General features: G+C 43.1%; 2 protein-coding genes across 2 annotated transcripts in view; both read right to left on the bottom strand.

The window, feature by feature from the left end:
- The window catches only part of LOC106898356 (alpha-N-acetylneuraminide alpha-2,8-sialyltransferase-like), a 60,318-nt gene extending 47,231 nt beyond the window's left edge, over positions 1-13,087 (bottom strand). Inside the window, exon 1 of the mRNA XM_014959553.1 lies at positions 12,986-13,087. The gene's annotated coding sequence lies outside the window, so the exon portion shown is untranslated. The remainder of the gene's footprint in view (positions 1-12,985) is intronic.
- A 387-nt stretch (positions 13,088-13,474) lies between these two features.
- The window catches only part of LOC106898350 (alpha-N-acetylneuraminide alpha-2,8-sialyltransferase-like), a 51,905-nt gene continuing 49,629 nt past the window's right edge, over positions 13,475-15,750 (bottom strand). The window contains exon 3 of the mRNA XM_014959544.1: positions 13,475-13,571. Within this exon, the coding sequence (XP_014815030.1) occupies positions 13,475-13,571 (97 nt within the window). The remainder of the gene's footprint in view (positions 13,572-15,750) is intronic.

Raw genomic sequence — 15,750 nt, 5'->3', positions numbered from 1 at the left:
CCCAATCCATACAGGTTTATCGGCAAAAACCTTTCTACCAGTTGTTCTTTGCCAGCAGACAAGATGGTCAGAACAATGGACATCAGCATGGGAGAAGAGAGCCACCACCCTGGTGCCTGCTGATGCTTCCCTCAGCGCATTCTCTTCACTCGCAGACTCCTTTCCTGTCCTGCTCTGTGCGGCGGAAACAGACAGGAATAAACATGGTGTCATCAAATCTAAATTCTGCCTTCTCTCCCGAAGCAGGAAAACTCTGAGGTCCTTAAGAGGAAGGCACCTTTTCCCATTGCCTCCTCTTTCTAATCTCGCTTCATCCCTTTACAGCCAACTTTTTATAGCAGTTCCTCTTCAAAGGACTGTTCTTCAGAAAGGATTCCTGACTATACTCGATTTTCTCTTAGAACCAGTAACGTATTTCCTCGTGGTTTCAGAGATGTACTCAGCATCAGAACTTCATAAAATCTGAGAGACGGGGTTAGCTGCTAGTGTTCATCTTACCCCAAAATTACAACAAAACTCCCTGCATGAGAGCAACAGGCATCCTTTTATAGATGACTTCAGTTTCACAGTAACTCATTTTTTTTTCTCTGCTCTGAGAAACCACAAAATTCCTCACCCCAGGAAGAGCAACCCAACCAAAACCCCCTGTCTGCCTGTCTAACCAGAACAGCCAACCCTTGCTGACCACCCTAAACCTTCTCACGCTGTATTAACCACCCTTCCCACGCACAAAACCACCTGGTTGTTCAGTCACATCTGAAGCAAGTCTCTTACCCTCCAAGGATCTAGCTAGCTAAATATTTATCTAAACGAATACAAGGAAAACACCAATTTGACAGCTGACAACTTCCCAAATTTCCAGCAGAAGTAAACTAAAAGCAACAAAATGCATATGCCAATTTTTACAACTAGATTTGTTCTGTTCAGAAAAATAGCGGTTTCGCTACAAAACAAAATAAACCCACCTCTACATGGAGGTGTGTTTTCACTGCAAATTATTCTATTTCTGTTATCGTACATAAAAGGCTGATCATGAAGAATGTTCTCTAACGCTTACAATGACTCATTTCTAGCAATTTCACAGCATCCTCTGTAAGAAAGATAAAGCAGTTTTTTAATATTCTGACTCAAGACAATTGTCCTTTTAATCAGCTCATTTTTCGCTTATAAAAAACATTTCATGAGTCACAACCTTAACACTCCTAGATTTTAGAACTGCACATCCAGCTTTTGGAGGAGTGTAATAGTTTGAAGAACAACAAAAGTCAACAAATCTTTATATTTCCCAGGGATATAATGGGATTTTCTTTAGGTGTGGACTGTTTAGGAGTAATTCAGGGGTTTCTGTGCAACTATCTTCATGATAGACTATATTCATGGCCCCACACTGGTCACCAAAAAGGACTGTCATGGTTTACCCCCAGCCAGCCACTAGGACCACACACAGCTGGTCACTCACTCCTCCCCTCCAACCTCAGCAGAAGGGGAAGAAAAGGAGGTGAAAGGGAAAAAAAACCCTCACGGGTTGAGATAAAGGCAGTTTAATAGAAGAGTGACAGAAAAGGAAAATAACAATAATAATAATGGTAAAAGAATATACAAAATAAAGTGATAAAACACAAGTCACTCTCACTACCTGATGATGGGTTGTCCATCCCATCCTGAGCAGTGATTGTGGATTCCTGCCCCCCAGCCAACCCTCATTTATATATTGAGCATGAGATCCATGGTATGGAATGCTCCTTTGGCCAGCTGGTCCTGTCCATGCTCCTTCTCAGCTTCTACGGGAAGCTGAAGAAGTCCATGACCAATGCATTAGCAACAACTAAACCAGTATGTGTTACTGACATTCTTCTCATACTAATCCCAAAACATAGCAGCTACCAGAAAGAAAATTAACTCTCCCACAGATGAAACCAGGACACTAGTGAAGTGCCCTTTGGCTGCTGGCTATACTGCTATGCAGTAAACGTCAGTAGGACGGTGGTGCTGAGATACCTACACATGCTGGTACCAACGCAGTTATGAGAAATAACCAATTTTGGGTCAAAAAGGTGTCCTGATTTCCACACTGGCTATCATCTAGGGTGCCAGCTGGCTAGAAGAGAACTAGTACCTAGAGTTGAAGAGTCTCCAGTTAAAAACTACCCCAAATGCCTTAGCTACGAAGCGCCAGCTTCTGCCTTGTCTCTACTAGCAGCCTCTTAGTATTGATGCTAGAGAGGTGATTCTTCCGCTTTACTCTGCTCTGGTGAGACCTCACCTGGAGTATTGTGTGCAGGTCTGGAGCCCTCAATAGAGGAGGAACATGGACCTGATGGAGCGGGTCCAGAGAGGGCCACGAGGATGATCAGGGGGTTGGAGCACCTCTGCTACGAGGACAGGCTGAGGGAGCTGGGGTTGTTCAGCCTGGAGAAGAGGAGGCTCCAGGGAGACCTAATAGCGGCCTTCCAGTACCTGAAGGGAGCCTCAGACAGGCTGGGAGAGCCTGTTTAGAAAGGCCTGCAGTGACAGGACGAGGGGCAATGGTTTTAAGCTGGAGGGGAGCAGATTTAGATTGGAGATTAGGAGAGGCTTCTTCACTGGGAGGGTGGTGGAGCACTGGGACAGGTTGCCCAGGGAGGTGGTTGAGGCCCCATCCCTGGAGATATTCAAGGAGAGGCTCGACGAGGCCCTGGGCAACCTGGGCTAGTTGGGGGGGGCCCTGCTGACTGCGGGGGGGTCGGACTAGATGGCCTTTGGAGGTCCCTTCCAGCCTGGGCAATTCTATGATCCTATGATGCTGTCCAACAAATGGACGTGCCTGCATTTCTCTCAAAGGGCAGGCTATACTTCCAGCATTGAAGTTGGGCAGAGAAGGCTGTCTGGACTCCAGAGCAGACTGGGAAGAAGAGATTGTCTCATCCACACCCTGTGGGATTTTTTTGTCTTGGAAAGTCCAACCAAAGTGAGTGCAAGTGCCACTTGATGAGAAAAAAATAAAATCCAAGTTAGGTTTTTGGTGGGTGTAAAGTACTGCAGTGAGAGCTACACCAGGAAAGAATCTGTTCCCCTTAAAGGACTCCACATGAGCATTTCTCTCTCCATTAATTGTTTCGTTTAGTATCTACTCTAAGTCCTACTGATTTAGTCTTCTCACTGAAACTCACATTGAAATAATGTCCTACAATGTTTATTGAGAAAAGCGTTGCTTTTTTGGTAATAAACAAGCACATCTTTCCAGATACCATACGAATGGAAAAATTATCAACCAAAATGTCAACAAAAGGGCATTTCAAATACTTTCGTATCCATTAGAACGAATGGAGAGTGCTAAAATAAAAATGGGGAGGTGGCTTCTAAGGCACGAGCTCTTGCTGACCAACCCAGCAACTGGATTCCCAACCCACCTCGCTCCTGCCTTGCTGCCCAGCCCCTGGGATCTCACAAATCTGCACACATCAGCAGAGATCAGCAGAGGAATAAAACCCACCAGCCTTCTCAGCTAGGTTATCTCATTCCCAGCAATCCCCTCCGCTGTTTAATGAGAAAATACATCCTAATTAACCTCTCCACCTCTCTTCGACACCTACGCTTTAACCTAAAGCTTTTGGCCTGTGGCTAAATCCATAAGGATAATTCTTACGCTCCTTTGTCTCCTGAATTTGGAGGCTTTCTTTGAACTTCATGGGATCACATGACTGCAGATGCTACTAAAAGTGAAAGTTATTTTTTAGAGATGGGAACAAAAGAAAAAACTGGGAATGTCACAACATGACAGACGGCAGAGAAATAGTAATTTTCTGTGTCCTCATTATTTGCAGTCTTTCAAATTGCAGGATGCCTTGTATCTTCATTTAAAAATAAAAAAGATGTATTTGCTTTCCAATCAATACCTGAAAAAATCCAAGAGATGGGATAGTGGTAGAAAAATCTGGGTTAAAGCCAAGGACTGCAAAGAGAGATTAGTTACCTAAACATGGATTAGGCACTTAAAAATCTTTGAGGATGTTACCTTGAAAAAAAATTGGGTTGCTCATACAAAACACTAAATTGCAAAACATGGATAAGTTATTTCACTGACTTTGAAGATATTAGTCACATAATTAGACATGAGGTACTTGGGTATGCTATTCCACACTCTGGCAGTAGGATTTAGAAGCTCTCATATCAAGTCTTACTGCAGCAATTTAAGGATGAAAAAAAATCACCTTAATTAAAAGCATTATTTGTTCAAGGGCATATATAGTTCTCCCATTTCACAAACTAATAATGGAAAATCAGACAGATGGTTGTCTTTCTGTTTGATACTGCTGGCAGACTCTTCAATACAGTGGTCTTAAGAAGACACCGGGGGGGGAAGGGAGAGGGGAGGCAGGGAGGGGAAGAAGGAAAAAAAAAGCCAAAAACCAAAAAGCAACAGTCTTCCTGCAATGGCTTGCCAAGGAAATGACAATGTGTGAGACAATGTGTTAATGAATATCAGCACATATGGGCAAGCACTGGTGATTTTGGTAAGGCAAAGATTTGCAATTAAAATGCCATTCACAATAGAGATAACTATGATTATCATGAAAATCCTAGTTTAAGACAGGAGACATACAAATGCACGTGTAAGATAATGCATCCTATTCCTCTCCAATCCTACACTAAACACACATTAGAACTGAAATCTGAGGATGTTTCAATCAGAAATGCAAATGGATTGTTTTAAACCTGGTATCTTCTCTCTCTGCTTTGTGATAATTACTAATAAAACATTTCTTTTTTTTTTAAGAGAAAGCATCAAACTATGATTTCATGACACTTCATGTATAATTTCCCATTTCATCCTCTTAGCAACTAGCCCTTTAAATTACTGTAACACGGAGATTTTTCTGTAAGTTCTCTGGAATGTTCTTCCTAACATCAAGCAATTGCTTTTGCTGATGAGGTGTTGTCCTCACCTCCACCAGCTGAACTAACCGTACCCTCAGCCTTTCCTTCTCCCTTCTCCCCTACCAGATTAAACAACTTTTCCTCTCTCTTCTCATTTTCCTAAACCAAAATTTCAGCCCGTTGTTTCTCATCTCATCAACAGCAACTGACATTTCTCTTTGAAGCCACCAGGACATTTTGAGACACCTCTAGATCCAACAGTCCTTTCCTTGGGGCTTAGGCTTCATGGTTCACTTTCTTCTTGCTCTTCGCTGGGCTTTGCAATTGACATTCCACGTTTGGGATCTGAACACGTGGTGCCAAAACTGAGTATAGAAGCCCAGCTGAGGCCATAGTTGAGCTTAAATATACCTCTTCCTGCATTACATTTATTTAGATAACCCAACACGGCATTTGCTGTTATCTAAATAGTAGGACATTGCCTGTTCATGCTCAGCCACTGACCACGAAGCCACATCCTTCTTTTCAGCAGAAATGCCACCTAACCAGTAACTCCCCCAATTTTTCGCATATTCCTCTCCACAGGGAGGACTCCACATTTGCTCTTTCTGAGTTTCATTCTCCATAGTTCAAATTTTCATTCGACCTTTGAATTCTAACACTAATGCCTGCAGTGCCCCTTTGGTTGGTACTAGCTGCACACCTCTAGTGGGAAGATGGATGCTTTTCAGTGTGACTGACCTACTGCTATGATTTTAAAAGCTGACTTGAAAATTTAAGCTGTACCTATGGTGTTTAATTCAAATGAATTAAGTTATTTGGCAGCATTTGATTCGGTTGCAAAAGACTGTTCCACGTAAGTCGCCCTACATCGGTAAGAATTTCTAGGTCACTGAGAAGTATGACTTTGCAGCCAAACTCTGCAACTTTTCAAAGGAAAAAACACCTAAATCTCATCTGCAAAAAGCAGAGGAAAATACAAAAATAGATTACAATTTTTTAAAAGCATTCTATACGCTTTTCTTACTTTAAAATCCTGTCCACGCTGGAAATTAAGGCGAGAGGGGGTGGATAAGAAGGTGAAAACCATTGATTTAAATAGGGTCAAAGCATGGCTATAACAGCATCAAACCGTCCGAATCACAGCATGGCTTTGTTATAACTCCACATATTTCTGGTCATCAGCTAACAAATCACAAAAGCCCATCCGAAATTCTGGGGTTTTTTCCTGGCTCTGCCTTTGGCCTGGTTGTAACACTGGCAAGTCCTCTCCATCACCACACTTTCACTTCCATTTCTGTTCAAATGAGGACAAAAATAGGTGTTCCTGCAGGAAGAAAACTAAGGCTTCGGTTTTTAATAAATTTAAAGCTTTTTAAAGAATTTTGTATTAGAGGAAAGGAAAGACTGATTATCAACAAACATACAGAAGGGTTTGTTATAGTCTTGCCTCTAAAGAAGTGCTTCCCACAAATTTTATGCCTTTGCTGGTGGCAGAGATGTCCACAGACCCTTACAGAAGAACATAAAAGGACAGTTTTGCAACGTGAATGAAAACAATGTTTTTATTACTTTGACATGCTTCTCAGTGGAATAATCAGAGATATATTCAGATAGCAGGAATGAAAAAAGAACCTCTATGTCAGTTATTTAAAAACTGGTGGTTAAATGACTTCAGAAGGAAAGATCTTCTCATCACCTGACTCCTAAAGCAAGAACAAGATGAGCAAGAGGGGTTTCCTTCAATAACTTATTTTATGGGTGGTTTGTGGGGTTTTTTTGTTTTCTGATCTTTTTCAGTTACCCAATTAAAAGGTAACTAAGCAGGAACGTAATATGTAGTTTTTACATGGAGACACAGTCAAGAGGAGTCAGGAGTGCCAGCAATAGGCCTAACATTGTACATTGGTATAATCAAAAATGAAGGAAGCATTTATCATATTAAAGAATTGCCTTGGTTCCGTCTCTTTATTCTTAACAGCTTAAGCCAACTGGACTCAAAGATGTCTTCAGGACTGAATCCAGGAAAGATTATTAGTTGGCTCTAAGATGCCAGGAGAAGTCGAAAGCAAATTTAATCCCACTCAAATTTCGTGGGAACCTAATAAACAACAGCGATATTTAACTGACATTTCAGAGCTCAGAGGCAGAATCACTGCGTTTGTTAGCCTTTAGTCTCATTCCTTCATCTTGCTTTAGTGCAGGGAACTGGATGCAGCAAAACCTTGTCAAACACCACTGAGATCAGAAAAGTGAATTTATTTACTGAAAAAAAATAATGTTCACATTCAGTGATGGAAGTTCATACTGAGCTGCAAAGTGTAGTGGCTGATCCTAAATCTGGTTATCCAAGTTTCAGTTAGGCTATTCCCATTAGCACTGTCACAGAAGCGTTGGAGACTCCACTACAGAGACTTAAATTAAAAAAAAAAAATCCATATTTAAAAGAGTGAAGATTGATACCACCTCAACTAACCCTTCACTTATTTCTGTATTCAAGCAACAAGCCACACTCTAGCAGAAACGCTGCAGTAGCAGAAACATGGCTCACCTACACCCTCACCCTGCAGAGACCCAGAGTCCCCCTTCACCATTTGCTCCTCAAGCTGGGAGCATCAGCAGCAGTCCCCATGGCTGCCCCAAGTGCAACATAGAATCATAGAGTCATTCAGGTTGGAAAAGACCTTCAGGATCATCGAGTCCAACCATCAACCCTACTCTACAAAGTTCTCCCCTACACCATATCCCCCAACACTGCATCTAAACGACTCTTAAACACATCCAGGGATGGTGACTCAACCACCTCCCTGGGCAGCCTGTTCCAGTCTCTGACCACTCCTTCTGGGAAGAATTGTTTCCTAATGTCCAGTCTAAACCTACCCTGTTGGAGCTTGAAGCCATTCCCTCTCCTTCTATCCTAATCACCTGTGAGAAGAGACCAGCACCAACCTCTCTACAGTGTCTTTTCAAGTAGTTGTAGAGAGTGATGAGGTCTCTCCTCAGCCTCCTCTTCCTCAAATGAAACAGTCCCAGCGACACGTCTTCCTTCCAGCACCATCAGTGCTGGGAAAACACAGCACCCTGAAAGGAGAAAGGGGAAAAGCTTCACACAATTCAACCAATGCTTGGATTATGTCCCAACGACACTCTTGGGAGGTGTTTATAACACACCTTGGAGGCTCCTGTCAGCTATACCAATGCTGAATCAGGGCAAATAAAGAACCCTACCATAGTCGTCACACCGTTTTCTAATGATGTTATTTCTACACAGGTCAGAAGTGCTCACGCTGCTCGTGGACGAAAAATGTTGGTGACCAACAAATATCAGACACTCAATGAATGCTGGGAAACCATCTGCTTGGACTGTTAGATCCACAGTAATGATGATCTATGTGTGCGTGGGTTAGACAGAGTAAGCAGCCATGGTGACCAGAAAGGAAGACTGCTGCAAACAGCATTTGTTTGCAAATTTAATTAAAAGTTTAGACAAAAGGTATGAGCATTATTATATGACATTTGCAAGAGTTGTTGAAGATGGAAAGACGTTGCTACAATTTGCTTCTCTTAAATAGCCCAGAGTCAGTGACTTCAGAAACAGAATATCCACATCCCAAATAGCAATTCTTTGTATTTCCTACTCAAAATCTGCTGCCGTTTATCAAGAATCACCACTACCTATTTAAGCATTTCTGCGTTCACATGTGATCCACTGACTAGTCCCTCTCCACAGCTGTAGGCAAGCATTCAGAATATCAACCTTCTGGATTTTTTTCACTGAGCCCAAGAACACCAATAGGCACATCACAGGTCTCGCGGCTGCATTGCCTCTTTCCCAGCAGTGACTTACAGCAGCTACTCATGGAATTAAAATTAAAAACCAGGACAAATAGAGGATTATCTTCTGCCCGCAAAGCGTGTCCCTACAGATAAGGCCAAGCTGACTATGGTGGTAGGGGAATGAACTGCAAACAACAAAGATACCAACCTTTTTGCAGTCCCTCAACCATATGGGGGACAGGGTGGGAGAGGTCACAGTAGCCCCAGGAGTAGCTTTATGAAACATTTCAATCCCTATTGCAACCTCAAATCAGGGTTTGGCAGAGAAGTAAGGTCTGAATGCGAAATGAAAGAAGGATTTTTACACAGGATCAGAGGACCGTACATTCCAATATTAATTGGAGATGCCCATGAAATATTTTAGACCAAAAAAAAGAAACTGGGGCAAGTCCTCTTCATCAGCTGGGCAGATTTCACAGAATCACAGAATCTTCTAGGTTGGAAGGGCCTCAAAGATCATCTTGTCCAACCATCAACCTAATTTTGACAAAAATAAACACCCACACGACAAACAGAAAGCAACACCATCACTAAAGCATATCTCCCAGCACTACATCAACCCGTCTTTTGAACACCTCCAAGGATGGGGCCTCAACCACCTCCCTGGGCAGCCCATTCCAATGGCTGATGACCCTTTCAGTGAAAAAATTTTTCCTAATATCCAGCCTGAACCTCCCCTGGCGTAACTTGAGGCCATTTCCTCTCGTCCTGTCGCCTGTTACTTGAGAGAAGAGACCGACCCCCACCTCTCTACACCCTCCTTTCAGGGAGTTGGAGAGAGCAATAAGGTCTCCCCTCAGCCTCCTTTTCTCCAGGCTGAATAACCCCAGCTCCCTCAGCCTCTCCTCATAAGACTTGTTCTCCAGACCCCTCACCATCTTTGTTGCTCTTCTCTGGACCCGCTCCAGTGATGTCTTTTTTATGGTAGGGAGCCCAGAACTGGACACAGCCCTCGAGGTGGGGCCTCACCAGTGCCCAGTACAGGGGGATGATCACCTCCCGAGTCCTACTCACCACACTGTTCCTGATACAGGCCAGGATGCCATGGCCTTCTTGGCCACCTGGGCACACTGCTGGCTCATGTTCAGCTGACAGTTGGCCAACATCCCCAGGTCCTTTTCTGCCAGGCAGCTCCTGGGGTTGTTGTGACCCAAGTGCAGGACCCGGCACTTGGCCTTGTTGAACCTCATCCCGTTGGTCTCAGTCCATCGATCCAACCTGCCCAGGTCTCTCTGTAGAGGCTTTCTACCCTCCAGCAGGTCGACACAGACGACACTAAGTTGGGTGGGAGTGAACTGACTGAGAGTGCACTCGATCCCCTTGTCCAGATCATTGATAAAGATGTTAAAGAGAACAGGTCCCAGTACCAAGCCCTGGGGGACACCACTCGTGACTGGACGCCAACTATTATAATGCCTCCATTGTCAGTACTCCTGTATTATATGAAGCAAAGTTAGGGTAGGAAATTCCTCATTATTTCTCAAACCCAAATGAGAACTGAGCACAGTATTTTACAAGTGAAAACTGGTGCTGCTTGCATGGTCGTGTTTCCTGCTGAAAACACAGTAGGGACTTGATCTCTAATTCTTTCATTATTATTTGCCTACTCAAAAGTTTTGTAGAAGACGATGCTGAGAAAACATCTCTAAAGTCAGTGTACTCCCAAATTAAAATCCTGACTCTCCCATCCTAAGACTTTAAGTCTAGAGGAAAATGATGGCAGCTCAGATATCAACCTGCAATAATTACTGCCAACAAATCCGTTTTCGAAAGGCAATCATTCTGGTTCTAAAACTACACAGAAAATTGCTTCTACAATTGCATCCCTGGTATAAAAACTTTGCCCTATCAAACACGCCTAATCATAAATTATCTGGTAAGGATAAATCTTTTAGAAGCCATGAATGGTGTTGCAGGACCAATTCACTAAATTTGCCATAACACACTTGAGAGATAATTGAGATGTCAAGCCTCATCAATATCAACCTACTTAACGTAAGGACAAGAGGAAAGGGGAAGAATGATAATGAATAATACCATTATGTGAAGCTAGTTAACTTATAGCTTAGAAACAGATACGTATCAGTCACCAATCGGAATGCCCTTGAATTTCCTAAAAGTGTGGACTTACAAGCAGTCTTAATTCCTTTAAAAGCTTCTTTCCATAGAAATGGATTATTTGTTGACAAAGTAGTAGTCTTTTTTTCTATTTTAACTTCCAAGCTTTCTTTTTTTCCAATTCTAACTTAACACCCAGGAGGTAAAATAATGAGTTTGAATAGCACACAGTAAGATCATTATTTAAAAAAAAATAAATTTGTTCCTAACCAGACAGAGATAGCAAAGTGTGAGATCCCTCAAGAGCTCCAAGCCTCACAGGAGGTTTCGGCCAATTTTCAGCACTATAAATTTGTGCTCTGTGCCATTCTCAGTTACTGGTTGTATAACTCCTCCTAATCAATACACATGGATATACATCCCACATCACTTTCTCATCAAAGGCCTCGCATTGCTGTTATCATCCACTCACTAAGAAGACTGATATCCAGCACAGTCCCATTTCCTGTGGCCCATCTACTCCCTTATACTCCCATCTACTCCTTCTTCCCTTTCTCTTTTCCCATTTCCCTCCCCCTCCACTCCCTCCGTGTGATATCCCCCTCTCACAAAGTAGCACCTCACGCTCTCCATCTGCATCTTCAACCATCTGCTCACCCCTTCGTTCTTGCTAGATGAGAACTCCACACTCTCTTTAGTGTAGATTCATAGTCTCCCTGTAGCATCACTAAAACTTTTTCCCATTTCTCTTCTGTTCAAATATAGTAAGTACAGCAAGATTTCCACTCTAGGCCTTGATGGAGGGGAGGACGCATAACAAATATCCATGAGTTTAATAATTCTCTGCCTCGACAGCTGTAAAATCCTTTGTGAGCTTCACATTTCACATTGCTCCTCCTCATTTTATCCAAAATGCCACAGCCAAACTGATCTTGCTAAATCAACCTCATTAGCCAGCCATGTCCCAGCAGATTTTCAGATTCCCCATCTTCAGGTCCACTGCCTTGAGCAGCTCCCTCTTCCCGCCTGGCACCTGGTGCCATCCTCTGCCCATTCTGCTTGGTTTGCTTTGCTCTCACCCCACAAGCACGTCTGTGCCTTCGCCTGTTCAGACACCCTCTGCTTGGGATCAGCTCTTGAAGCTGATTGCTGCTCCATTTCCCTCCTGCTCACCCTCTCTTTTCTACTCTGTCAAAGACTGTCATCGTTTCCACACACTAAACTAGAGAACCCTTCAATTCCTGATAGAGAGGAAAAATATCATATTTAAATACCATCAAACATCCATTTCCAAGCCTGTGCTCTTCTTCTTTCTAAGACACCTGGCTTTCTGTTACTCATTTTATTTCCCTGCTTTGTTCCTGTCACAATCCTTCACCTCCCAGTACCCGCATTATACATTTCTTTATGCCTAATCATTTCCAGTTCATTCCCTTGGTTTATGCCTTTTCTCTGTGTATTTCAGTGCGCATGGCAAGTTACTCCCAGCCCCTGTTCTGCCTGAGAGCAGCCTACCTCATTCTGGGTGACAAACAAATAACATCATAGCAATTAAAATTCAGCAAGACAAAATCAGGGAGATAGCATTGACTTCTTTTTTCCCTTCCCTCTTCCCCTCTCTCATCAGCTACTGACATTTGGAAAATTTCAACCAACTCTCATAAACAACAAAAATTTGTCTCAGTTTCCTAAGAAAGCAAAGCCTGGACGATCACAACCTGCAAATCGCTTCCATCCCAACCACTCCTGTACCTGCAAGTCAGTATCAAACAAATGAGAGGCAGACAGTAAGGACCCAGAGGTTATCAGCGGTGAAGCGAAGAGAAACCCAAATTAGCATCTTCATTAATCCTGGGGTGCAGGAGCCAGCTGGCCTGGCCACCGGAGTAGTTTGGGCCACGCATCAGTAAATGCCTGGATCAGGAGCACCAAAGCACCTCTGGCATGTGCCCAGCCTGTGGTAAAGGGAGGGAGCTGGAAGCCCTGAGGGGAGTATGGTACAAGAGATAACTCTGGAAAAGCCAGAGTCCCTTAGTTTCCCTGCTTACAGTGGGTTTAGCCTTGAATTATTTCACCTAACACCAAACCATTGCCTATTTCATTTTTTCCAGATCCTCTTCTGGGATCAGAAGATCTTTAAGAACGTAACTCCCATGCACTAATATCTATAACACAGACGAAGTGTTTTTCTTCTTGCTTCCACCAAGCAGAGAAGGAACAATACGGTCTCTACCTTTTCTGAATGATACTGGGATTTGCAGTCACCAGCTGGGTTTTCGATCCAACGTCCCTGCTGTATTCGCTGGATAGAGGAGGAAGGTTGCACCTGTGCACAGAAAGACAGGCAAGATTTTAAATGGCATTCAGGATCGACAGGCTTCAAACTCAGTCTTTTTTAATTTGCAAGTCTGCAGGTGTTTTACAAAGCACCTCTGGCATGTGCCCAGCCTGTGGTAAAGGGAGGGAGCTGGAAGCCCTGAGGGGAGTATGGTACAAGAGATAACTCTGGAAAAGCCAGAGTCCCTTAGTTTCCCTGCTTACAGTGGGTTTAGCCTTGAATTATTTCACCTAACACCAAACCATTGCCTATTTCATTTTTTCCAGATCCTCTTCTGGGATCAGAAGATCTTTAAGAACGTAACTCCCATGCACTAATATCTATAACACAGACGAAGTGTTTTTCTTCTTGCTTCCACCAAGCAGAGAAGGAACAATACGGTCTCTACCTTTTCTGAATGATACTGGGATTTGCAGTCACCAGCTGGGTTTTCGATCCAACGTCCCTGCTGTATTCGCTGGATAGAGGAGGAAGGTTGCACCTGTGCACAGAAAGACAGGCAAGATTTTAAATGGCATTCAGGATCGACAGGCTTCAAACTCAGTCTTTTTTAATTTGCAAGTCTGCAGGTATTTTACTTTTTCAATAAAAAAAAAAAAAAAAAAAGCACAAGCTGTCATAAAATAGGAAAGTGTTGTATAAATACTAGACCAAGCTACAGACATTCTCTACTGTACCACAGCTGTCAGCACAACGGGGTGGTTTTGCACCAAACCGCGGGGAAATTTCAAAATAAACCTTTTTGCAAAAACAAAGACGCAGACTTGGAATTTCCAACAAACTGAAAGGCTGTGGGAGAGGCTGTTATTACCTACAGGAAAGACTTTTTTGAACTCTGTTCTGCCTCGTTACCAGTATCAGGCTCCAGATCGTTACCACTCTGGGGTATTACGAGCATTACACACCCTGCAAACTATGGGCGACTGGCTTTTTTAATATTACACTGCTGGATACCTGCAGCAGAGAGAATTTACCAAGAAAACATAGAGGAAAAAATTTTAAGTGGCTAACGAGATATGAATATCTCAGTTCTGCTCAGTCTTGTTCTGGTGGGCAGGGTGATAATATAAAAAAAGAGAAAGTGACTGAGCAAATTTACGTTGGAAAGCAGAGAGTTGAGACCCCAAGAAAAAACAAAGTAGAGAGAAACTTCCAGACAATGAAGAGGCCTAAATGCTGTGTAGTAAGGACCTAGGAGTAGAAGGAAGGCACAGTAGATAAAGATGAAAATACATTCAGACAGTTATGCACTGCTCCAAAAATTACAGTCAGGAGAAACCTTCTCAATACATAGAAATTGAGCCAAAAATTGGTGTCAAAATATTTCAAGATATTTCAAATTTGTCCAGCTTTTAGCATCAAGTATAGAAACAATATTTTTAATGTTTAAAAGGCGAAAATGAAACCAGGATTCTCAGAGACAAGTAGAATTTGGAATTTTTTCAGGAAAAGACCTTCAAATTTCTTGTTTTGTTGGGTTTGTTGTTTCTTTTCAAAAAAAAAAAAAAAAAGAAAAAGTTTTGAGCTCTACCAAAATCAAATTTTGCCCTCTGGTTTCGAAGTTCAACCATCAAACCAGGACATCCCCGTTTGCATGTGTTGGTTTCATTGTTTTTCTGCAGCACGCTGGAGGAGGAGCACACAAGGTAGGGAAAGGCGAGGGGCACGCTCGGGCACCAGCTCCTGCCTCTTCCTCTTCCTACCAAGAGCACGTCCTGAGCAAATGCTGACCTACAAGAGGATCAAGCAGCCTCTGGTTGCTCTGAGCTCTGCAGACAACCACCGCCACAGAGGACAAGGGCCCAGCACTGGAAGAGGACAGGCTGCGGCACGGAGACTTCTTGTTTCATGTTCATGACTTCTCCTCCCAGCACCAGGGAGACACCTTTGCTGCACATCTTACACCTGTGAAGGTGTACGTGTTCAAGGTGAAGATGGTCAGGTTCATGGCCAACATGGATGGAGCTTTGAGTAACCCGGTCTAGTGGAAAGTTACTCTTTCCGGCCCATGGCAGGGGGGTTGGAACTAGATGATCTTCAAGGTCCCTTCCAACACAAACCATTCTATGATACATCATTTTTCTCACTGTCTTCTCCATTAAACCCTTTATAGCGCTTCAATTCTTCTGCATGCATCCTCCAGGCAGTTGGTGTCAGTCATAAGACCCTTGAGTCCAACAATGAGTTGTGTATCCAATTTTTTTATCAGAGTAATTCCTTCATGTCCTACATTAGTGAGAGGTGGGAGCTGGGGAAGTGGGCTCCTCAGGAGCTCCTCTGGAACTGAAGTTCAGATTTTACAGCAGTTTCCAGGGGGTACTGCAGAAACTGTTGGGTTTTTGCACTACAGGTTGCCATACCCTTCCTCCATGCTGTGAAAAAAATCAAGTCTCATCACAAGGAAAGCCCTTGCTTCCACAGCAGTCACTGCCTCCGTTAGCATTTTCACTGAAAAAAAAAAACCCCAGAGTGGTGCTAATTTGCATATATTTGCATACAACTACCAGCTCTCAAAAACACATTCTTGAATTCACATCGTCAGGAAGTCCCAAGGAGAAAGAGAGCAAAGCCTTACCTGTACGGAACATCGATGAATTCTACCGTGTTCACCAAGAAAAACAAATTTCCAGGAATGTTTCTCCTTTTCATGACTAGGTTTG

This window comes from Calidris pugnax, unplaced genomic scaffold (assembly GCF_001431845.1).
Source record: "Calidris pugnax isolate Ruff unplaced genomic scaffold, ASM143184v1 scaffold316, whole genome shotgun sequence".
Classification (NCBI taxonomy): Eukaryota; Metazoa; Chordata; class Aves; order Charadriiformes; family Scolopacidae; genus Calidris; species Calidris pugnax.
The sequence above is the reverse complement of the archived record's forward strand: the minus strand, read 5'-3'. Positions and strand labels throughout refer to the sequence as shown.